The sequence below is a fragment of the Pteropus medius genome, unplaced genomic scaffold (assembly GCF_902729225.1).
Source record: "Pteropus medius unplaced genomic scaffold, Ma_sr-lr_union100, whole genome shotgun sequence".
Lineage (NCBI taxonomy): Eukaryota > Metazoa > Chordata > Mammalia > Chiroptera > Pteropodidae > Pteropus > Pteropus medius.
In genome coordinates this window covers 2,103,811-2,129,528 of record NW_024349800.1, presented here as the reverse complement: position 1 = coordinate 2,129,528, position 25,718 = coordinate 2,103,811, and the positions used below count along the sequence as shown (strand labels likewise).

The following is a 25,718-nucleotide window of genomic DNA, read 5'->3' as shown; positions in this document are numbered from 1 at the left end:
CCTAGTATGTAAAAACCCTACGTAAGAAAATGATAGTTTCTTTCTTGAATCTAAGCTCTTTACAACTTAAGCACACTTTGTCAAGATGGTATCATCATGGAGATAAACTCTTAAATAACTACTGGATTTATCATTTTTCTCTTGCATTCCTTAAAACCAGTCTTGTTTTTCAGCTGTCTTTGAAAACCTAATGTCTTTTCCAGTGTTATATTCCAATGTTGAAAGAGTGTCTCTGTTTTGTTTTTCAGGAGAAAGTTTTAGGAAAGCAGAGTGCTGGCTTTTGAAGGATTCTTTCTTACATTAGGCTTGATCTTAGTACAGAGTATATATGATTTTACCAGATGCTTTGGAGAGCTTTTATCAGACTTCTAGTCAGCTGATACTGATTCACTATTTTTAAATTCCATATTAGTATGAGATAAATTAACTTTATTTTAAGGCTTTCCTGGAAGATTTAGTGGGATGGGGAGTCTCAGGAGGATGGTCATATATTTTCAAAAACAAGGTTATGACAAGTAAATTATTGTTTCTAACCTTTCCCATCTGTTGTTTTTCTTTTCTAGACAGTCACAGAACCGGACCTGAAAAATAACCGTGTATTAGATGATCTGGTAAAAAGCTTGAATTTTGCACGGTATGATTTAATATTGTGACTAACCCCTAACTACTTTTACCTTTTATATGTGTCCCTTCTTTGCTCTGTGCCCTTTTGGGGATTAGGGACTGCAGGGTTGCATATTTAGGGTAAAGCAAGGAAGTGACAGTAGTCATTAATCACATATTGACAGTCTAATGGTAATAGGATTTTCTTCCTTAACAGAAATTCTGTTATGAAAAAGAAGAGTTAAAATGCAAATTTGAGTACTTACTTACTTTTGGGTACTACAGAAATACTCTCAGCTTCGTTTGTTATTTTTCCTGTCGCAGCCCTACAGTCAGCTATTTTCCCAAGGAGCCCTGGTTCCTTTTATTGGAGAATGGTATTTAGAAATCAGGATCTGGAGCTGACTATGCTCATTGTCACTAAGGTGTCATTGCTTCTAGGCCCTCTCAGTAGACAAGGCTGGGTAACGTGTGTGTACATATGTGTATACACATGTCCATAATTGCTTGTTACATATTGTGTGTTACATATTAATCCATTAATTCTTATTCTGACTTACTCAGCATGCATAAAATGATATGCCATGTGAAATATGTGATTGGCACTTTATAAAGCTCAGAAATGTAGTTTTACTTCTTAAGTGTCAAATGCATGATGATGAAAATGAATTTGGTCACCTAAACGAATATAAAAAGGCATGTTTTGCCAAACAGTATCTTGAATTATTTTCAGTTTTAATCATGCAAGTCAAGCAAGAATTTTTATTAGGAATATGCTGTATTAAGTTAATAGTTAGATGCCTACCTACTTAAGTGTTTGACTTCCAGGCTTGTTGGGGCATTCTTGGAGGTACATTGCATTGCTTCTAAAAATGTAAAGAGATTTCTTCCAGTGGAATTGCACATTATTCATTGGTTTGCATTCTAAAAATCATCAGATTTAGTACTCTGAACTTACCTAATACGACATTCTAGCAACTGGCCGGTTAGTTATTTCCCTAAGCAAAGTCATAAAAAGGTGGTATGTTTTCCTAGACTAAGAAACAGATTCTCTGATTCTCAAAGTTATTGCTTTTTTTTTATTTTAAAGTTTGTCACTAGTTAAATCTTGAAGTCTATGAGAAAAGATAGAGCCATGTCTTTAGAAAGGAATTTTTTGGCTGTTTGATTTTCTCTGAGAGTAAAATTATATGTCAAGGCTTATTTTTTTCTTCAGCTATAACTGAAAGCATAACAGCCTCCCTGCTAGGAAAAAAGGAGCGTTACAAAAGAACATCTGTTTGTTAAAGGGAAGTGATCAGTATCTTTGGGTTCACAGATCTTTTGGTAACTTAAGGGGAGGCCTTGGAGAGATTGAACTCTTCCCCCTTCCTCTCAAAAGGAATAGGCTATTTAATTATTCATTATAGTGAGTGTGGTGGGGTGGATTTTATCATTTGCTTCTCCTTGTGTTTGCCTTCTTAGAATTGCTGTTCTTCACGAAATTGCCTTATGGTGAACATTTCTTGAACGTTTGTCATATCTAAACTACTGTCGTTTCTCATTTGCAAAATTAGGAATGAAATTCAAGCTAATCAGTTTCATTGCTCACTTAAAATCTAGTTTAAGATTGATGAGGGTGGAGGTTTAATTTTATGACAAAATGTAAGATGTTTGTATAGTTTATTGATTTCGTTTCTCCCTGTCTTTCCATTGCCATTTTATGACATGGTTAAAAAAATTAATATTCTAAATGGAATAACAAAAGGATATTGAAAATCTAGAGGTTTTCAGACATAGGCTGACAGGTAGATCTTACATTTTCTTCTAACTTTGCCTTTTATTTGAAAAATAAATATTTTTATTTTTTATTTAAAAAATGGACTCAGTTTTATTTAAAATAATGTTCTTAAGAAACTTGCATTAAACAGAATTTAATGAGTATGTTTGTCTTAGTGGAACATCATTCTTGACTTAAGTAAGAAAATATTGTTTCTAAATTTTTGCGTAGCAGCTAGTCTACATCTATATCATTATTTTTATGAATTGAGAGTATGGAGCATCCTTTACTGCTTTGTTTATTTACCATGGAGGTATGAATTTTTCTCCATGTACTTACTCCGTGTTTAAGAATTTAAACATTTTAGATGATAATTATAATAGATAATTCTCTTAGTATTTCACAAGAGTACATAGATTATAATTTCACCTTTTTTTTTTAGACGAGGCAACCCTTGGTTGACCTCACAGATTTCAAGGACCTTGTCAGCTTACACAACCCCTTATTTTTTATTTTTTATTTTTTGCCTACAGCACCTAGTCTTCCTAGGTGGTCTCCTATCCAAGTACTAACCAGGCCCAACCCTGCTTAGCTTCCGAGATCAGACAGGATCAGGCTTGTTCAGGGTAGCATGGCTGTAGACTAATTTCACCTTTTCTTATGGTATAGTTTAAAGAATACTGGCTTCAGATTCAGGCAGAATTGGGTTCTGATGTGAGTGTAGTCAAGATATTAAACCTCTGTGGCTTGTGTTCCACATCTGAAAAATGGGAGTGATATTGTTGATATTTAAAGGGATTGTTAAGGATTAGAAACGAAGAGTTGTACTAAAAGATAACCCAGCATAGTACCTGGAACCAAAGGAACCTAAAAAAAGGATCCCTCTTATATTATATTATTATCTAAATATTTTACCTATATTTATATTATGCTGCCCTGTTATATGTTGATGCCCTATGGAGCTAATAAGAATTTGTGCTTTGGTGGGCCCCTGCCTGTTCAACCAAATGGTCCAAGATTGCTGTTTGCATGTTTCAGAACAGCGCAAGCATTTGTAGGGAGTTTTACTAATTACTGAAGTCCATGGACTTGATTGCATGGATTGTAGGACTGCCCCTGTCTATTCGGAGACCTGTTTGACTCTTGCTTCTTAGTTGCATTCTGAAGAGGTAAGGTTATTGTAAAGTTAACAAGTGGGCAAGATTTTCCTATACTTTATTGAGTCACAATATTTTGAAAATCTATAGTTTATCCAAAAAAAATATGAGTGTTTGTAATGGGTACTGTTAGGCATTGTAATACCAACTCAGTTTAATATAAATTCATAGGAGTCATGGGAATTACAGGGAAAATTACCAATTCAGTTTACCTCTAAGTATCAGTTTGGGAATTAATATTTTTACACAGCTGATTTTTAATGTACATGAATTGCCGTAAACAGTCTCTTGGTTTTAAATACCACTTGTACATGCATGGCTTTCAAATTTATATCTTCAGCTAGATCTCTTCTTAAAACCTCAACCTCGTATATCCACCTGCTTATCTCACATCTTTACTTGGACCTCTTAAAAGCAGCTCTTGCTTAACATGGCCAAAACTAAACTCCTCATTCCCTATGCTGCCCCCAAACCCCCTCAAAATCTGCTGCTCCGAGTTTTACTCATTTCAGTAAATAGCAGCTCTATCCTTTCAGTTGCCCAGGCCAAAAACCTTGGAGTCGTCCTTGACTCCTCTAATACTTAATCTGTCATTTCATCAGTAAATCCTGTTGGTATTCAGCGTCTAATTTTAGCCTTTCTGATTAGTATATATCAGTGAGATTTTTCAAATTATGTTTATATTTATTTTTACTAGTCCTCGATTTTTGAAATTATGTTTATATTTATTTTTACTAGTCTTTGATTCTTTTAAACTGTGGTAAAATTATATATAGTGAAATACATACAGGAAGTTTGAATTTTGACCATCGAATTTTGATAAATGCATACATCTGTGTAATTATGATTACAGCCAGGGTGTAGAACATTTCTAGAACCATAGCACCCTTTTTCTGCTTCTAGTCAATCCCTACGCCAATAGACAATCACCATTCAGGTTTCTGTCCTCACAGATAGTTCTTAAACTTCATATAAATGGAGTCATACAGTATATATTTATTCTTTCCTTTCCTTGACATACTGTTGCTTTTATTTGTCTATGTTGTTGCTTATATCACTATTCATGCTTTTTTATTGCCAGAGGTGTCCATTGTGTGAATATACACGATTTCATTATCTATTCATCTATTGATGGATTTGGATTGTTTCAAGTTTATGGCCAGTATGATAATAGCTGCTGTGAACATTTGTGTACAATCTTTGTGTAGGCATCTATTTTCATTTCTTTTGGTTATATATCTAGGAATGAAATTGTTAGTTTATAGGATATATGTATAATTGAACTTTATAAGATATTTGCAAACAGTTTTCCAGTTGGGTTGGACCATACCCACTAGGAATGTATTAGAGTTTCAGTTGCTCCACATCTTTTTTAATATTTGGTACGTTAGTCCTTTTAGTTGTAAGCATTTGTTGGGTGTGGAATGGTGACTCATTGTGGTTTTAATTTGCATTTCCTGATGCTTGTTGCCTGATGCATTTCTTATGCTTGTTGATTCTTCTTATATTTGTGGTAAAGTCTTTGTTCTATTTCTTATCCAGTGTGTAAAAATTGTATTGTTTGTCTTTTTCGTACTGATTTGTAGTTCTTTATGTATTTTGATTAAATATATGTATTTTATTTTTTTCCCTGTCTGTGACTTGCCTTTTTGTTTTATAAAAGATGTGTTTTGATGAACAAATGTTTTCGTTTTGGTGAAGTCTAGTTTATCTCTCTCTCTTCGTAAATGATTACTGCTTTTTTTCCCCCCCCCACCTTAGAAATCTTTACTTACCTCAGTTCATAAAGATTGTTTCATGTTTTCTTCTAGAATTGTTATAGTTTTAGATTTTATATTTCTGTCTACCAATCTATTCAAGTTAATTTTTGTGTATGATAGAGATAAGGGTCAAGATTTATTTTTTTCTTGACAGATTCACTTAAGTTTATTCTCAGGTATTTAATATTTTTGATAGTATTTCAAATGGTATTTAAAAATTCATTTTCTGTTTGCTGGTAAATAGCTGCAGCATTAATTTTTGTTTATTGACATATCCAGTGACCTTGTAAAAATTCACTTATTCTAGCTGCTTGTAGATTTTTTTGTTTGGATTTTCCATGGAAGTAATCATGTTATCTGCAAATAAAAAGCTTTCTTTCTTTCCAACATTTGTACCTTTTATATCTCTTTACCTTACCACAAAAGCTAGGACCTCCAGTACAATTTGAAGAGAAGTGATGGTAGTAGATATCCTTGTCTTGTGTTCAATCTTAGGAGGAGATATTCAGTGTTTCATTGGTGACTATGATATTAGACTTTGAAGGTGTCTTTTATCAGATTAAGGAAGTTTCCTTCTATTACTGATTTTCTGGGTGTTTTTATAATGAATGGGTGTTGAGTTTTATCAAATGCTTTTTTTGCATGTATTGAGATGATTATATAGTTTTTCTCCTGGGTTTTTTTTTTTTTTTTTTTTTTTGGCTAATATGGTGGATTACATTGATTTTTCAAATAGCAAAATAACTTTTCATTCCGGAAATAAATATCATTTGGTCATGGTGCATTATATTTTTTAATTTGTCTCTCGATTTTATTTGTTATTATTTTATTAAGAATTTTTCTATTTTAGTTATGAGATATTGGACTAGAATTTTTTTTTGGTAACGTGCTTGTCAGATTTTGTTATCATAGTTATGCTGGCTTTAGTATGAGTTGGGAAACATTCCTCTTTTTCTATTTTCTGGATGTGTTTGTGTAACATTGTTATTACGTCTTTCTTAAATATTTGGTGGAGTTTGCCAGCAAAACTATCTGTCTTTTTGGAAAGTTTTTAATTACAGCTCAATTTCTTTAATAATACTACTCTTCAGGTTTTCTGTTTCTTTCTTTGTTGGTGTTGATGAGTAGTGTTTTTCAAGGAGTTTATCTATTTTCTCTAAAATTTCAAATTTATTGGTATAAAGTATTCATGATATCTTTTTATTATCTTTTATTTTCTGTAAGATTTGTAATGATGTCTTCTTTTAATTCTTTGTTTTTGTAATTTGTATTTTCACTCATTTTTTTTTCAGTCTTGGTAGAGTTTACTAATTTTTTTGAATTTTTTTCAGAGAACCAGCTTTTTGCTATGTACATTTTCTTTTTTATGCCTATTTTCTATTTCACTAATGTCTGTTGTTATTTATTTACTTATTTGGGTATAATTAATTTGCTGTTCATTTCTTAACCTTATAAGTTGAAAGCTTAGAATGTTGATTTTCAGTTTTTCTATTAAGTTATAATTTGGTCTCTAGGATTGTTTTAGCAAACGCTCATGCTATCATTCAACTCAGAATATTTTCCAATCTTCATTGTTATTTGACCTGTGGGGTTATTTAGAAGTGTGATATGATGCTTAATTTTTTAACATTTGGAGATAGTCTAGTTACTTTTCTGTTATTGAGTTTAATGTGAATTCACAATGGTCAGAAAAGATACATTGAATTATTTCAGTCAATGAAAGTTTGTTGAAGCTTGCTTTATGGCCCAGAACATGGTCTATGTTGGTAAATGTGCCATGTATACTCGAAAAGAATGTGTATTCTACATTTGTTAGATGTAATCTTTTTATTTGTTAATTACATCAGTTTAATTAATTGAGTTAGTTCAGATCTTCTGTGTCCTTACTGATTTCTGTCTATTCTGTTAGAGAGATGTGTTTATATTTATATGCACCGTTATTTACACCAAATATTGTGGATTGGCTATTTTAGTTTTATCCGGTTTTGCCTTATATATTTTGAAGCTGTGTTATTAAGTGAATATAATTTATGATTTTTATGGCTTCTAAGTAAATTAGTCATTTTGCCAAAATGAGATGTCCTTCTTTTTCTCTCATAGTACATTTTGCCTTAAAATCTATTTTGTCTGCTGTTAATGTTGCCCCATTAGCTTTCTTTTGGTTAGTGTTTGCATGGTACATCTTTTCCCATTGTTTTATTTTCAACCTTCCTAGGTCTTTGTATTTAAAGTATTTTCTTTTAAACAGTATATAATTGTATCTTATTTTTCAATAATCCCATTTGACAGGTGCTGTAGTTTCTTCTAAGCTTTCTACAATGCACAGAACAGTTTCTTACAAAAAATTATCAGACTTAAAGTGTCAGTAGTGCCAAGATTGAGAAACCATGTCTTAGAGGTAGTAAGACATGGTCGTTCATAAGATTTTCTCTTTATTTTTGATTTTTCAGCAGTTTGATTAAGATATGACTAGGTTACATTTGCTTTGCTTTATCCTTCTTTGGATGGTTTTTAATTCCCTCTTTTACTACACTATCTTTTTATCGATTTGTCTGGATTTTCATCTTTTTTCTTTAACATTCATCATAGTTATCTTCTAATGCCACTCTTTGGATCACCTCTGGATCTACTTTCATTGACTATTTTATCTCTTGATTAGTGGCTACTTTTTCTTCTTTGCATGTCTAGTAATTTTTAATTATGCATTGAACATTATGAAAAATATTATAGGGGCTGTGAATTATCTTTTCTTTGAAAGATGTTGAATTTTGTTCTGATGATAGACAGTTTTGTTCTGATGATTACCAGCTCTTCATTTTTATTCTGTCTTGGCCTGGTTTAATGTTTTATTAGGTTTGATTTTTTCAGTTTTGTTTATATTTCTAGAGTATGATTCTTCTTCCAAAAGTGTGGCCTTTGTGAGGTTACAGCTGAATATCTAGGGTCTTCACCAAGGTTTCTCAGCTTTGGCTGGGCTCAAACTCCCAGCATTTTTTTAGCACTCATCTTTGGAATCTCAGCTTCCCAGGAATCTGCCTCCTACCAGGTCTCCTATTTTTGTTTTATGCTTGTACAGTCCTGGAGATGATCAGGAATTGACGAGATTTTCTAAGCAGACTTCTGGGGTTTCCTCTTTGTGGCTACCCCCTGTCCAGCACCTTGTCCTTCCAATCGTAGCCACCTTTGCCTAGACTCTGATCTCTTTTCCCTCTGCCAACTGAGATCACTGGTCTCTGTTTTGACTTCAGTTCAATACCCAACTCCCTGAAAATTCTTTTAGGGGAAATTCTTGGGAGAATATTGGATCACTTCATGTTTCTCTTCTCTCTCAGGGATCGCTGCCTTGTGTTAATTATAACCCATGCCTACAAAATGTATATTTTGTCCAGATTTTAAAGTTATTTATGATTGGAGAGTAAATCTCATCCCACTTGTTCTCTATCACCAGAATCTGAAGTTTCTCCATTTTCTTCTATAAACAAATTAACTGCTTTTTAAAGTCAGATATATTGCTTTGTATTTTATTCTAGAAGAAACACTTTGGTTTGGTTGTCAGTATGGAATAAGTTCTGTATTTCATAGAATTAAGCGTTAATTGAGTAATAAACAGCTTGTGTCAGTTAACTTGATATTATACATAACTTGATATCTTACTTGTCTGTTATGTGTTTTGTTCTTCAAGGAATCATTTGTTGCAGTTTGCCTTAGAGTCATCACCCATTTCTCCTGCTTCATCCTCTTCAAAGAACCTTGCTGCCAAAGTACACAGTCCTGTAGCCTTCAGACATTCTTTACAGCAAGGAAGCAAGTTAATGGAGAATTTCTTGATCAGAGAAACTGATGGTTCTACATCACAGTTTTTGCTAAAAGAGAATGAAAGCAAATTCAGCCCTCGAAAAGAGGTCAGCACTTCTGTAAAGACCAAAGAGACACCTTCTGTATTAAAGACAGCTCCAGGCATCGCCAATGCTAAGGTTCCTGAGGCACCCTCTACATCAACTTTGAAACAAGTTGCTAAAGGTAGGAGAGTATTTTCACATGTGTATTTCCTTACTTAATGGTTATCCTCTCATCCCACATGACATCAGGATAAATAAGCAGTATCTATGAGAGGGGAGGGCTTTAGGAAAGGGTAAACCAGATTTTACCTTATAGCAGTCTCAGAGATTGATGTAGGCAGTGCTTCTAGATATGTTTGTTTTCTCACATAGAATGGGAATTCAGGCTGATTGCTGCAAAAATGAAGTAATTTTAAATAGTTTATATTTTGAGTATGACAGTAGCTTTCTATTTTTCAGCTTTTAATTTCCCCCCTCATCCTTCATATTAGTTCTAGTTTAATCTTAACGAGCTCTTTGTGTCTTATTGTACTATTTGAAAACTTCCAAGCTGTTCTGACTGACATTTACATCCTAAGACAATTTGACCCCTACTCTAGCTGTCCAAACTTATTTCTCACCTCTCCTTCTCAAAAGTCCTTCTGCTCTAGCCAAGCTGATCTTCCCACTATGCCTTCAACACACCCAGGGATTGGAAACCTACAACTTGCAGGCCAAGTTTGGCTTGTCCCCTATTTTTGAAAATAAGGGTTCCCTGGAACATTACATGTTGTCATGGCTGCTTTAATACCACATAGCAGAGTTGAATAATTATGATAGAGATTATCTGGCCCACAAAGCCTAAAACCTTTACTACCTAGCCCTTTTCTTACAATATTTGATGACCTGTGTTCTGCCTTTTAAACTATCCAGATTCTAACCACTCTTTGGTTATGTTAGGTAATGTTGGTAGCTCACATCATTAAAATGGTACAACATTTGTTTTCTGGACTATTTGTGTGCAATGTGTTTAACTTTTTGATAAGTAGGTCAGATCGTTTAACTTTTTGTTTCATGTCTTTTTCTGCCGGTGAAGTTCAGAGCACCTTTTAGGCAGAAACTGTGTCTTAGATATCGTTGGTATACTCATACCACACACAGTACAAGACTATTAATAGTTATTAAATTTAGATAGAAATAAGTTTATTAGTATTCAAGTGTTTAAATTTCATAAGGATGTGTAGAGTTTACTTGCATTTCCTACTATACCTTATCTTTGGTCAATCTATTAATTCACAGTTCTTATTGTAGTGTTTTTAGCTTGATAGTTAAAATTTTTCCCTTAACAGAACCATTTTTCAAATGAAATCTTACAATGAACATATAAAAGAGATGAAATAGGCCCTGCTGCATTAGAAACGGTGGGCCTGGGGATTGTGTTGCTCTACCGTTCTGTTCCTGCTTATTATCCATGGTGGCCTCTAGGCCCCAAGATACCTCCACAGATCCCTGCAATTACATGAAACAGTTTGAGAATGATTGAGTTTCCTAATTTTAACACTACATTTATAATTATAAACAAGAGCTAAATTAACAAATTTGTAATTATTGAAAAATTGAGCTTTAACCGGCCCAAATTAATAAACGCTTTGATCTAGCTACACCACTACCACCTCCTCCACCCTGCTCCCAGCCGAGTAGGCCTTACTCAGGTTGTTATGATCGCTTTCGCACTAAACATGGGTGGGTGGCTCCTAAGACTTGGGAAAACCTAAGATTAGCTTTAGAGTTTAGTCACATGTTGGTGGAAAAAGACTTTACCAAAGCTTTTTCTAATAAACAAATTTCAAGACTTCTTTGCAATCTCTTCCTCTAGGCCCAGGATTTGAATTATGTGACTTCCTACAATTTAGTCATTGTCCAGTAACCAATTTGTCCTACTCATTGTGCCCTCAAGTGTCATCATTTTTCTCTTCTGCTTTCCTAAGTGCATGTTAAGTTTGGGATTCTATTTTTTACCTTAATTTCTGAAAGATGTCATGTTACATTATTTTTGCCCATTCTACAAACAATAAAATCTCTCTTTTTTTAAAAAAATACAGTGGACTGTCCTGTTTGCGGGGTTAACATTCCAGAAAATCACATTAATACGCACTTAGACAACTGTTTATCACGTGAAGAGAAGAAGGAAAGCCTCAGAAGGTAAGAAAGTTAAGCATAACCATTGAGCTACTTTAGTTAGGTGCCTCTTGTGCTTGATAAACTTGAGGCAAAAAAATATATTCCTTTTATCTTAGTGATCAGTTGTCAGAATCTCTCTCCCACTTGCTCATTCCTTAAATCTTGATAATCAACTCTTCCATTCCCTCTCCTTGTTCTTTCCTCACCTCCCACTTTGCCAAATATAATTAACTGTATTGAATTTAACTACTAATAAAGTTTGACTTAACAAAAAAATAGTGATTTAGGATTCTTTTTTAACTTGTTTTCTTCTCTTAGAATTTTAGAGCTATGATAAAGACCCTTGGCCAAAGAACGTAAGGTTAGACTGAGTATAGAACATATCACATCTTTCTTTGGTTCTTAAGATGCTCAGACATTTAAAATAAAGTTTTTACAAATTTTAAGTCAAGCTTTTTCAAAAAATTTTTTTCCGAATAGGCAATTACATACATATGACATTAAAAGGTACCAAAGGGTACGTATGAAATGGAATGGCCTCGCCCACAGCCCTCAACCACCCAGGTGACAGAACTAAGTCGTCAACTCAGTGTTTGCTCCCAGACTTCTATTTTGCATCCCGTATACATCAAAGTCATTTATTACAGTGGCCATTATTGTTATACATATAAGTTGTTTAGGAATGAAATTTTTGTCAAAGTTAAATTGCAGAGTGTTAAGGAATCTGTGGTTAATGAAGATAATAAAGAAGCAGAAGCCCCAAATTAGAGGAGTCTGGTGATGAAGGAAAGAAGAGAGATGAGATGGTAGTTTGGGGAAGAAGTAAGCATCAAAATCAAGGAAGATTTTATTTTTTAGAACAAATTGTTTAAGCCTTCCATCTTTCTCCTTCTACTGTCTCCAGGGAGAGAGCAAATAATAGATGGAACAAGGTTGGGAGTGTAAGAGATGAAGAGTCCAGTAATGAAGTTATCCTTGACGTGTAGAAGGAACCCTTCTTCTGAAGCAGAAGGGGAGAGGGAGAGAACAGGTGATAATCAGAGAGATTTCACAAAGGAGAGGAGAGAAACTGGTATCTGGAAAGTGGAGATGCATAGAATGGTTGGCTCTTATGTTTGGTCTGTTTTGAAGGATTTCAAAGAGTATTTTCTAAAAACCATGATAATAAGGCAGGGCCTTTTATTATTATTATTATTTTTGTGATTAAAGATAAAATGGTGTCACTTAATTTTTATGAATAAATTTGGAGTGAATTCAGGTTTTGAGAGACAGAATTGTGCTGTTATAACTTACAAAAGCTAACATGTAAAGAACAATGATGCTTTATTAATTTACAGTGGGGAGTATTGACCATTCTTATCATAGTACTTTTAGCTTGAGAGTTAACATTTTTCTTCTAGCAAACCTTTTTTTTTTCAAGTGAAATTGTATAGTGAAGCATAACATATAAAATAGATAAAATTGGCTCTGTTGCATGAAAGTAGAGATGGAGGACATGGGGATAATGCTGCTCTGCCTGACCTCCCCACTCCCTCTTTGTCCCTGCCTATTATCCATAGGGCCTTTAGGCCCCAAGATGCCTCCACAGATCCCTGCAACAGATCCCTGTGGAGTCTTGTGTATACAGCACTCTCTTCTAGTGGGAAAATTTGTTGATGAGAATAAAATTTAGATTTTTTTAGGTTGCTTAGTTGAATTTTGGAATAAATGAAACTAGATCATCCTGAGGATTATTTTCCATAAGCCATGAGAATCTGATGACCTGCATTTCTCTTTAGAAATGTTTCTTTCTAAAGAAAAAGTTGGGTATATAGAAGCTGAGCATTTTCTCCTTGAAGAGTAAGAAATCAGCACTGATATCTTGCGTGGACTGCTCTTTTTCTAGATGCATTCATTATATTTCTTCTGACACATTTAATTCTATCAATTACTCTAGAGATATACTCCTTCATGTATAATTAAGTTCAAGTTCCAGTAGTGGTTCCAAATCATACTCCACGGAATGCTATAGTCCTGTCAGTTTCTCTATTGCACGACTTAGAAGCACTGCATACTGTATGTATCTCTTAGGGAAAGATTGACTATACAAATTAATGTATTGAAAACTCGGCTCTGAAAGCCCTACATTAAAGATAATTGTTGGATTTTCTTTAATTCAGTAATCTCTAAATTTGACTCCAAAATCTTTTGTCCTCATAACTCACATTTTGTAAAACTAGTGTTCGTGAAGATAACATTTAGGGAAACATTGAACTATATTTCTCTATAAAGAAGTTATATCCTGTTCCTGGGGTCTGGTCACCTAAAAGAGTCTCTGACATTTACAAAAATTTTCGTCACAGCACCTTAATAGGCTATTTCCTCTATATGGATGACAACCCTTAACGCATTATATATAGATTCATATCAGAGTTGATTCACAGAATACTCTCCCTTTTGATATCTTCAGATTTTGAAGACCTTAATGGTATTACTCAGTTTCACTAAATCATGGAAGAAAGATCAATGTAATTTTCGTGTTTTGGGAAACATTTATCAGGCTTTTATAGTTTAAAATTTTTGATAGAAATTACTGATTTCTGCTGGTGCTTTTCATTGTAAATGCAGTGACCAGTACAGTTTTCCATTAGAACTTCATAGTCATCTGTCCTTGATAAAATAAACGTTTTAGACATACAAACTTAATGAATTGTTCCTTGCAATATGCTTGTATAAACTCCTACAAAATGTTTTAGCTCTGGCTACCTACTGTGATTTTATTTAGCTATAACCTTCTCAGTCTTGCTGAGTTCAATGTCATTATAAGAAGAGCAATTTTCAGAAAAATGTAATCTATTGAGGGTTTGCAGGTCTTTCTGTAGTTAAATAGTTATCTCTGGCCTTTAGACTTTATTAATAGAGCATAAAAGAAAAAATTTAGCCATGGAATGGCATTAGTGGTTAATAGAGAAATGTCTGGTTTTTTCCCCAGCCTGTATTCAGCTGTACTATTTCTCTCAGTATGGTCTTTATCATTTTCATCAGATTTACCCTGTTAATATAGATTTTAGGTCTCCACTTCAGAACAGAATCAGAGTTAGGGGATGGTGTGGAGAAGTGACTGAGAATCTGCATTTTAAATAAGTTCTCCAGGAGATTCTGAAATATACTAAAGTCTGAGTAGCCTGGCCTTTTGTGAACAGTTATATGGAAGTCTTTTATAAAATGTTGCTTTTTGGATAAGCCTATTGCTTTCAAATTTTTATTAATTTTTACCTGAACCTTTGATATTTTCATTTTAGAATTATTATAATTGTAAAGAATACCTTGAATAATTACTTATTAAGCACCCAATTGCCATAGCATTGAGTCAGGTGATACACTCAGTAAAGAGTTTCTGTTATAAATTGTCTCAAGTCATTGATACCCTTAGGTATCTGACTTTTCTTCCATTTTAACAAATAATGTTTATTAACTGGTGTTTTCGAAGGAGTAGAAGAAAGTCATTTAATAGGACTTTGTTTACTTATAATTATAGCTTAGTGTTTATCAGTATATTAATTATGTAAATAGATTGAAGAGCCAGGTGGTGATTTTGCTAATACATTTCTTTTAATGTCGTATATATTTGTTAATATAATTAATTAAAATTGAAGAGAACAAAATACTGTTGAGTTTTTTGGTATTGTCTTCAATTGTATTCTTTGAAGGTGATGCCACAAGAATACCATGTATCTGTCAACTTTCTGAATTCTTTTTTCATTGATGGTAATGAGTTTGGTAAAGCTAATCATCCTAACAGGTCTTTTATTTCATCTAGTGCTTTTGCAGAATGATTACCTTGGGTTTGAGGAGGCAGTTTTGCCCGTGGATCAACTTTTTCTAGAGAAGCTATATATGATAATATTAAGTCTATAGCTTAACACTCAGTAGCATTTGTTTTCTAACCATCTGAGATAACTGGTTTTGACAGAGATTTTGCGTGGAAACCATGGGCAAATTTTAGAAAAAGCATGCTTTAAAGAGGTGGAGAATTGAATTACAATAGACCATAAAAGTGCTCCATAAAAAATTTACATAAGTGTGATTCTAAGTGAAGTTCTCATAGTATTTAGTCCACAAACCTTCTGTGTGAGTTCTAAGTCTGCTTCTTTAGGACTGACCACTTTCTGAGACCTCAGTTTCTCTTAAGTTTTGGCTTCCACCGAGATACCTCTAATGCCCCACTGGCACCTCACATGCATCATGTTGAACACTGTCAGTTTTATCTGTCAGTTTCATTCTTTTCTTTCCCATTTTTATATTAATGGTTCTGTTCTCCCAGTCATCCTGGTATTGAGTCAGAAGATAAATTACTGTTTTACATGAAAAGCATTTGCTAATTCACAATAACCCTCAATGATCCCTTTTCCTTTTCAGTTCTGTTCACAAAAGGAAACCGCTGCCCAAAACTGTCTATAACTTGCTCTCAGATCGCGATTTAAAGAAAAAGCTAAAACAATATGGATTATCTATTCAAGGAAATAAACAACAGCTCATTAAAAGGCACCAAGAATTTGTACACATGTACAATGCCCAGTGTGATGCTTTGCATCCTAAATCAGGTAAAGTAATAAAACAATGAGTTATGCTTGTTATCTGGATAAAGCAGTTTTGTTTAACTCAGGGATTATAAACCATAGGAAAAAAGTTTTTAAATAAATACATTTTGATAATAGGTAAGACGTGCAAATGTATTCATTCAAAAGATACCTTGAGTCTACTATGATAAGCCAGCCTTTCTCTCAGCCAATCTCTTAGTCCCCATTCCCTTCTTAGAAGCAGTCACAGCTGCCAGTTTCTTATATGTCTTTCCAGACTTAGTGTGGGATGAAGAGTTGACCTAGAGCCTGGTTTATAATCCCAATTCTGCAGCTGTATTATTGGGTGACTTTGGGCAAGTTCCTTATTATCTCAGTTTTCTCATCCATAAAATAAGAGTTATAATATTATCTACTTTATAATGTTTTTGAGAGGAATAAATGATAAAATGCATGTAAAGTGCCTAGTACAATACTTGAGCAAGTAGCTGAGCTTTCAATAAATGTTCCAGTATGATTTTTATACACATAGTCCTTTATCATTGTTTTTATAAAATTATTAGTATTATATAGTTGTATGCTGCATAATGACTGTCAGTCAACAACAGATTACAGATAGGACAGTGGTCCTGTAAGATTATAATGGAGGTGAAAAGTTCCCATTATCTAGTGATGTCCTATTCATCATTGTAAAATTATAGTAGAACATGCTACACATATACTTACTATCATGTTAGTTACAGTTGCCTAGAGTATTTAGTACAGTAACATACTGTACAGACTTGTAGCCTAGGGTCAATAGGCTGTATATACCATATAGGTGTACAGTAGGTTATATCATTTAGGTTTGTGAAAGTGTACTCTATCATGTTCGCACAAGGACAAAATTGCCTAATGACACATTTCTCAAAATGTATCCCTGTAGTTAAGCAGCGCATGACTACACACTAATAATTTGTCCTTTTTAACCACACGCGTATTTTGGCGTTCACATTTAACCACACGCGTATTTTGGTGTTCCTTCAATTATTAGTATATATAGAATTGCCTAATTTTTTGAAAATTTAAGTATAATATGCAAACAAAAGTATACAAATTATAAGCATATTGTTTGGTAAATTATCACAAAGTAAATTTCACAGAGAGGCTATGCCTTTGTAACCACTATTCAGAGCACTGCCAGCATCCTAGAAGCCCCTGTCCTCCCCACTCCCAATCACTACTGCCTTCATTCTCGCAGGTGACTTGTAACACTGTGTATTCATTTGCCTATATTTGATCTTTATGTAAATGGAATAATAAATAACTTTTGAGTCTGGCTTTATTTGTGCAATGTTATGTTTATGATTCATCCATATTTTTGTGTACAATTGTGATTTTTTTTTCATTTTTGTTGCTATAAGAATATTCTAATGTATAAATATATTTCGCTGTCCATTCAGTGGTTGATGGATATCTGGATTTTTTCACTCTGTGGCTCTTAAGAATTATGCTGCTGTGAATAGTCTTTTGCATGTCTCTTTGTGCATATAGGCACACTTTTTTTTTGGATATTATATACCTAGGAGTGTAATTGTTATGTTATATATTTGCACATGTTCATCTTTCATTGATATAGCCAAAAACTCAGTACCATTGTATACTCTTATTAGAGTTACAGTTTGTCCACATCCTTGACAGTGTTAGTATAGTCAGTTTTCCATTTTGACTATTTTAGTGGATCTGTGTTAGTATTTAATTATGGTTTTAATTTGCATTTTCCTAATGACTTAAAATTTTCAGCACATTTTTATATGCTCTTGGCCCTTGGGATATCCTCTTTGGTGAAATACACGTTTCAGTTTTATGCCAAATTTTTCTTTGCTGTGGATCTATTCTTATTTATTTGTGGGAGTACATGAAATTTTCTGAATACAGATCTTGTATTTTTGTGGATGTATATATGTTTAATCTCTTCTTTCATTTTAACTTTTCACTCTTAATGGCTTTATTTGAGAAGAAGTTATGAATTTTAATATAATCCAATCTGTTGCATTTTTCCTTTTGGTTAGTGCTTTTTATGTTCTTTTTATGTCCTTGCCTACCACAAGATCATGAGGATCTTCTCTAGTTTTCTTCTAAAAGTTTTATCATTTTTACTTATACATTTTGAACTACAATTTATCTGGAATTGATTTTAGCATATGGGCGAGATGCTTTTGTTTTGTCTATATGGATAACCAACCGATGCAGCACTATTTATTGAAAAACCATTCTTTCCTCACTGAATTGTCAGTATGTCTTGATTGAGAATCAGCTAATTGTATATGTGTAGGTCTGGACATTATTATATTCATTCGGTCATTTATCAGTGGTGTACTGTCTTATTTACTTCATAAGTAATTTATAATAGATCCTGCTGTCTGGTAATGGAGTTCCTCCAGCTTTGTTGTTTATTGAGATTGCTTTTGTTTTTCTAGGTCCTTTGTATTTACATATAAATTTTGGAATAAGCTTACAAATTTCCAACAAGTAACAAAAACCTGCTTGAATTATGATTTGAGTCTATAGATCAGTTTGGGGAAAGTTGGTATCTATTCAGTATTTGAATTTTTCCATCCATGAATTTAGTTTATTCCTTTATTTTTAATTTCTGTCAGTAATGTTTTATAGTTTTCAGTATGAAGGTTTTATATTTTTAAGTACTTATTCATAGGTATTTAATGTTTTCAGTACAATTTAAGTGGTGTCTTATTTATTTATGGGTGTGTATGGTGTGTGATTTTATTTTATTTATTTTTATTTATTTATTTTAATTAGTTTCAAGTATACAGTACATTGGTTAGACATCTATATAGTTCATAAAACGATCCCTCCCCTGACCCTCCACCTAGTTAACATTAATGCTAAATGCATTCCCTATGCCACGCTCTCCATCCCCGTGACCATCTATCAGCTACTAATTTGTATTTCTTTAACCCTTCACCTCATTCTCCCAGCCTCCTAATCCCCCTCCCCTCTATCTATCACCAAATTGTCCACTATATTTGTGAGTCTGGTTTTGGTTAGTTTGTTCTTTTTATTCCTTAGATTCCACATATAAGTGAAATCATATAGTGTTTATCTTTCTCTGTCTGACGTAAATATCTTCTAGGTCCATCAAAGCAATATCTTTTTCCATTCTCTCCTTTTAATCTGTGTGTGTCTTTTAATCTGAAGTGAGTCTCTTGTAGGCAACATGTAGGGGTCTTGTTTTCTTATCCATTCATCCACTCTATCTTTTAGTTGGAGCACTTAATTCTTTTCCATCTGAGGTATGTATTGATAGGATTGTAGTTGTTATCCTTCTTTATTCCTGTTTCTGGTGCTTGCTTTTTTCTTCTTAAAGAAGTCCCTCCAACATTTCCTGTAATACTGGCTTGGTGATAATTCCTTTAGCTTATTTTTGTCTGGGAAGCTCTTTATCTGTCCTTCAACTCTAAATGATAGCTTTGTTGGATAAAGTATCCTTGGTTGTAGATCCTGGGTCTTCATCCTGTTGAATATTTTTTGCTAGTCCCTTCTGTCCTGCATAGTTTCTTTTGAGAAATCAGCTGCCAGTCTTTTGGGTATTCCCTTATAAGTAATTATCTATTTTTCTCTCATTGCTTTTAATATTCTTTCTTTTATTTAACCTTTGGCATTTTAATTATGCTATGTCTTGGTGTGGGCCTCTTTGAATCTTTGATTTTTGGAATCCTCTGAGCTTCTTGTGGTTTTATGTCCATTTCTTTCACCAGGTTAGGGAAGTTTTCCAACATTATTTCTTCAAACAGCTGTTCAACATCTTGATTTTCTTCAGTTACGGTGATCAGGAAGATATTTGGACCCTTAATAGTGTCCCATATGCTCCTTAAATTATTTTTATAGTTTCGGCATCTTTTTTCTTGCCATTCTGCTTACATGTCCTTGGCTTTCCCATCTTCTATATAGGGCATTTGATTCTTTTCTTTATTCACTTTGTTCCTTTGTTTATTCCATTTAATAAACTTCTCATTTCAGATAATGTGTTCTTCGTTTCAGACTGGTTCCCTTTTATAATTCCTATTTCCATTTTTATGTTCTTTTTCTTTTTGTTGAAGTTCTCTACACTTCCCAAAAGTTCATTGAGTATCTTTATAACTAGTGTTTTGAATTCTGCATTTGTTACGTTACTTGACTCCATTATTTCTGGATCTCTGTTCTTTTCTATTCTGTCATATGGTTTCTGCTTCTTTGTCTTCCCATTTTGGCTGCCTTTTCGTGTCTGTTTCTATGTACTAAGCAAAGCTCCTAAGTCTCCCAGTCTTATAAGTGTGGATTTGTGAAGTAGGTGTCCAGTGGCACAGTCCTGAGGGGTTCAGCTACAGGCCAAACTTAGCTCAAGCCTCTACCCCTCTGGGGCCACCTGTTATGATTCAGCAAGCAATCCACAGATGCTGTGCTTATAGTTGCCTCAAAAGGCCACACCAGAAACCATGGCCAGCTGCCTCCAGTGTGAGTCTAGGCGCTGCTCAGCAAGGAGCACCTGACTCGCTGAGGATACACCTGGATGTGGCTCAGGTGGGGCTGCGAGTTGGGGGAGGTGGGGTTTCAGGGCATCCCCTGGGCAGAGCTACCTCTGTTATCCAGTTTGATGACATCCCGGCTATGGCAGCGCTGTGTCTGGCGCCCTGGTAGCCGGGAGGGCTCAACAGGGAACAATGGATATGGCCGGCACTTCTGTACAAAGTGAGTCTCTCCTCGGCCCTCACTCCAACAATGTCTCCCTGTAAGTCCCTGGTGCCCCCTGTGCACAGCCGAATCAGCACTGGTGCTCAGTGTGAGCAGGTCCGTCACCAGGAAAATCCACTCGCGGACGCGGCCCCTTTAAGAGGCGTCTGCCGCTGCTGCAGCCTCCGTCTCAGCAGCTTGGGACCAGGCAGCCCAGTTCCTTGCGCCTTCCTACCTTCTGCCGTTGTAGCGTGATTTCTTAGATTTCTCCCTAGCTGTGTGGCTTGTTCATCTAGATCCCACGCAATTTTCCTTGCTGTTTGCTCCTTGTCACAACTTCGATTTGGTTGCCAGGGGGATGAACAGAGCCTCTATCATCTATGCCATTTTTTTTTTTCCCCTCAGTGGTGTCCTATTTTAAAATGTCAATTTGTATTTATTTGTTGCTGGTATATAAAAATGCAACTGATTTAAATATATTGTCCTTGTATCCAGTGACTTGTTATATTGACTTTGTGTACATTTTAAAAATTGAGATATAATTTACTTATGACATAATTCATCCTTAAAGTGTACAGTTTAATGAGTTTTGACAAACGTGTATATAGTCACTTAGCCATGACTCCAGTCAATATATAGAACATTTTCTTCACCCCCAAAAGTTCCTCTGCCTCTTTGTAGTAAATTATTTCCCCTTTACCCTAAGGCCCTGGGAAATACCAATCTCTTTTATGTCCATAAAGTTTTGCCTTTTCTAAAATGCCAGATAAATGGAGTTATACAAATTATACAGTATGTAGTTCTTTGTATCTGTCTTCTTTCACTTAGCACAATGCTTTTGATATTTGTCCATGTCGTTGCATTTATCAGTAGTTCATTCATTTTTATTGCTGAGCAGTATTCTACATTATGGCTATACTATAATTTGTGTATCCATTCACATATTTATGGGTAACTGGACTGTCTCCAATTTTTGGCTGTTATGGATAAAGCTACTATGAACATGGGCTCACAGATTTTCGTATAGCCATATGTTTTTATTTCTCTTGGATAAAATACCCAGGAGTAGAATTGCTGGGTCATATGGCCAGTGTATGTTTAAACATATAAGAAATTGCCAAACTGCTTTTCAAATGGCTACACCATGTTGTATTCTATGAGAGGTCCATTTATTCTGTTCAGTCTTCAATTTGTTTTTAGGACTGAGTTTAGGCAACTTCAGAGCTCTTTACAAGTGGAGCTGGAAAGTGGAAATCTGTTTCATTTTAATGAAATCATACAATATGTGACCTTTTATGATTGACTTCTTTCACTGAGCAAATTTTCAAGTTTTATCCATGGTCAGTACCTCATTCCTTTTTATTGTCAAATAGTATTCCATTGTATGGACATGCCACTTTTTTTCCCCATTCATCAATTGATTGACATCTGGGATTTTTCCACTTTCTGGCTTTTAGGAATAATACTGCTATAAACAAACAATCGGGTACATGTTTTTGTGTGGACATACGTTTTCATCTTTTGTGGGTATGTACCTAGTAGTGGAGTTGCTGGGTCAGCTAGTAACTCTCTTTGAATATTGTGGGGAACTGCCGGACTGTTTGACACTGTGGTTACAACATTTTACATCCCACTAGTAGTGTGTGAGGGTTCCAGTTTCTCTGCATCGTTGCCAGCACTTGTTATTTTGTTGTTTCTATTATAGACATCCTTGTGGATGTTATTCGGTGTGTCATTGTGATTTTGATTTGCATTACTGTTTTTAGTCTTGTAGTATTAAACCCACCATTTATCTTTAGCAAGTAATGTATCCATTTTATGTAATGTGATGAATTTATAATTTACTGACTTTTTTTTTTAAAAACATTCTTTCATTAGCTTTGTAATTTCTTTGGGAACTGTAGTGATGTCCTGTCTTTCACTTTTGATATTAGAAATGTGCCTTCTCTCTCTCTCTTTTTTTCTTAATTGGTTTATCTACAGGTTATCAATTTTATTGATTTTTCCAAGGAACCAGCTTTCAGTTTCACTGATTTTTTTTCTTAATTTTTTTCTGTCTGATTTGTATTCCATTGAATTCCACTGTTACCTTTATTATTTCTAATCTACTTTCTTTTAGGTTTAATTTGCTCTTTTTTTTTCTAACTTATAATGGCCTTTATAGATCTTTTCCCCCTCTAGTACATGATCCAGTTTTGGATCACATACTGCATTTAGTTGTAATATCCTTTCAATCTCTTTTAATCTCTTTCAATCTGGAACAATTCCTCAGCCTTCCTTTTTTTTTTTTTTTAATGACATTGGCATTTTAAAAGAATGCAATCTTTGTTGTTTTACTCCAAATAGAATGTTTCTCATTTTGACTCTGTCTAATGTTCTCCTATAATAACATTCATGTCGTATATTCCTAGAGAGAATATTATATAAGTGATGTTTTGTCCCTCTCAATACATCAGTTACATTCAGAGGTATTTGACATCTGTGCCCCTCATTCGTGATGGCAGGTTTGATCACCTTGTCAATTTCTCCATTGTATAGTTTCCCCCTTACTACTAATAAGAAATCTGTAAAGAGACACTTTAATACCATGTAAATATCCTAAACCTCATTAAAAATTCACCCCTATATTTAACATTGTTTGGTAATTCTACTTGAACTAATCTTTTCTGCGATATTTGCGAAATGATTTTCTAACTTCAGCACTCCTTCCACATTTGCCAGTTGCCACTTTTAGGATTCTGAAAACAAGAGCCCACTCTTGTTTTTTTCTCTTTGTCTATTATCAGTGTAAATTCACAGATTTGTAACTTATTCCACCCTTATTTGTTTTGATGTTTATGTTTTTCCAGATTCGGCCAATGGGAGCTTCTTTGTGCTGGTTCCTGGTCCTTGTGACATGCCCCCCATTATTTTTATTAAATTTTTTACTATTTTTATTAAATTTTTTACTATTTTTTTTTTATTAGTTTCAAGTATACAGTACATTGGTTAGACATTTACATAGTTTATGAAACGATCCCCCTAGTTGCTCCTTCTCTCTTCTGGTTTTCCACTTAGCCAATATATTAATGCTAACTGCATTCCCTATGCCGTGCTCCCCATCCCTGTGACCATCTGTCAACTACTCATTTGTATTTCTTTAACCCTTCACTCCATTCTCTCAGCTCCCCAACCCCCATTCCCTCTCCGTCACCAAATTTTTCTCTATATTTGAGTCAGTTTGTGATTAGTTTGTTCTTTTTGTTCCTTAGATTCCACATATAAGTAAAATCATGTGGTATTTATCTTTCTCTTCTACCATGTAGCAACGTAGGGCGGGCTCATCTTGTCCTTCCCTGCCTCAGCCCTGCAATCAGCCATTTTCCCTGGGGGGAACCAAGATATGGTGCCTTTGCTTCCAGACTCTAAGCAGCTAGAGCTCAGGAATATATGCATGCATGTACATGTGCATATGTGCATACAAACTACATATATACAAGCACATGTACATCCATTTACACTTAAATGTATTAGAAATCATGAGACTATACCAATACCTCGACTTTCAATCCAGCCCCATGAGATTCTTCATTAATTTTATTCTATATTTGCATTTCCCTTCTACAAGGAGAACCTTCTCTCCCAGTAGCATCAGCACATTTGTTCAATTCTATAATCTAAAATACTTTCAGAATTGCTCCATCTATACTACTACACCACTGCAAAACAGACCTACTTGTAAGAAAGTATTCTGGAATTTTTTTAGTCCTCTCTAGCTAGCCTCTCCTCTCTCCTCCCCCTGGGCCTGGACTGAAGGCACTTAGTCAGATATTGTGTTCATAAGTTCCTTTTTTTTCTTCCTTCATTGTGGTTATGTTATTTATTTGAAATACAGTAGGGTTCATTTGATTTACTTTGCTTCTAACTTTTGTTATTTAGTAACCCTCTTTTAAACATAGGAAATTAATAGCAAATGTAACATTTAAAGTAACTTTAAAAACATTTTTATGATGAACCTATTGCTGTCATAAAAGTATTACATACAGTAGCAGTTTTGTTTGCTTTGTTTTCCTACTTGCTTTTTGAAGTACTTTTATGATGGTAGCTTTAAAATTCTTGTCAGATAATTCCAGCATCTGAATCATCTCAGTGTTGGTATCTGTTGATTGTCTTTTCTCATTCAAGTTGTGGTTTTCCTGCTTCTTACTATGACAAGTGTTTTTATTGTATCCTAGACATTTTGAGTGTAATATTATGAGATTTTAGATCATCTTCAAATATTTCATTTTAGCAGGCAGTCATCCTGTTTAGGTATAGCATGCAGAGCCTGACCTACTTTTGTGGGCTGTGGTTCTAATGACAACTTAATTTTCAGAGCCCATGCAGTGTTATTCTGGTCTGCAACATTTAATTGCACCTGGAAGCCACTCTGAAAAACTGGTATTTGTGGTTTAGCTCTCAAACTTTTGTCATATTAATTATAGACAATTGGTCATGGGTATGTATAGGATTACCTGTGCAGGTGTAAAGAATTTTCTCTAGGGTTCTTCTCTTTGAGATCCTTCCTCCAGTCAGTAGCTAAGAGGTTGAGGGTGCTATCTGCTACCACAGGGCGAGGGGTAAAAGTCTAGGTCTCCACTGATACTGTGTTGGCAGGAGAGGAAATCTGGCCCCAAGGGTCCTGCTACTGCTGGGGGGTTGGGGGTAGGTGGTGTGGAAGTCCACACTTACTTATTCTCTGAAACTGCAGGAGATTGGAAGCATCAACAATGTTTAGCTGGAGTAAGTCAGGTGTTGTCAAAAAGATTTCTGATCTCCCCCTTTCACAGTCCTTTGCTTAGAGAGAATAAGGTTTCCTGTGGCTTTTGCTTCTCCCTGTGTCTGTTGGTGATTCTGGGTTGCAGGCTTCACCAGATCCCAGTCTGGGATGTATAGACGATAAAAGAAAATTCAAGGAACACAGCACAGTGTTGTTTCTCAAATTCTCAAATTTTGAGGTCCTTAGTCCATTTTTCTCCTTCCACCCTACGGAGTTCTCTTATCATTGTCTATTATATTATGTCCATGGTGTTTGGTCATACTTAGTGGGGAAGAATATGAGAAACAGGAAGAGAAATGAGTCTGGTCCATCTTATTTGGAACCAGAAGTTCTTGTTTTTGTATTTTTAATTTCTGTTTTAGGTGCAAACACA

At 34.6% G+C, this 25,718-nt stretch overlaps 1 protein-coding gene and 1 pseudogene across 1 annotated transcript in view; one reads left to right on the top strand and one right to left on the bottom strand.

Annotated features, from left to right (window-relative positions):
- RAD18 (RAD18 E3 ubiquitin protein ligase) overlaps window positions 1-25,718 on the top strand; it is a 99,919-nt gene that overhangs the window by 13,494 nt on the left and 60,707 nt on the right. The window contains exons 4-7 of the mRNA XM_039886608.1: window positions 564-634; window positions 8,962-9,299; window positions 11,200-11,299; window positions 15,677-15,861. Coding sequence (XP_039742542.1) covers window positions 564-634; window positions 8,962-9,299; window positions 11,200-11,299; window positions 15,677-15,861 — 694 coding nt within the window. The remainder of the gene's footprint in view (window positions 1-563; window positions 635-8,961; window positions 9,300-11,199; window positions 11,300-15,676; window positions 15,862-25,718) is intronic.
- On the bottom strand, window positions 2,887-3,005 carry LOC120622270 (uncharacterized; annotated as a pseudogene).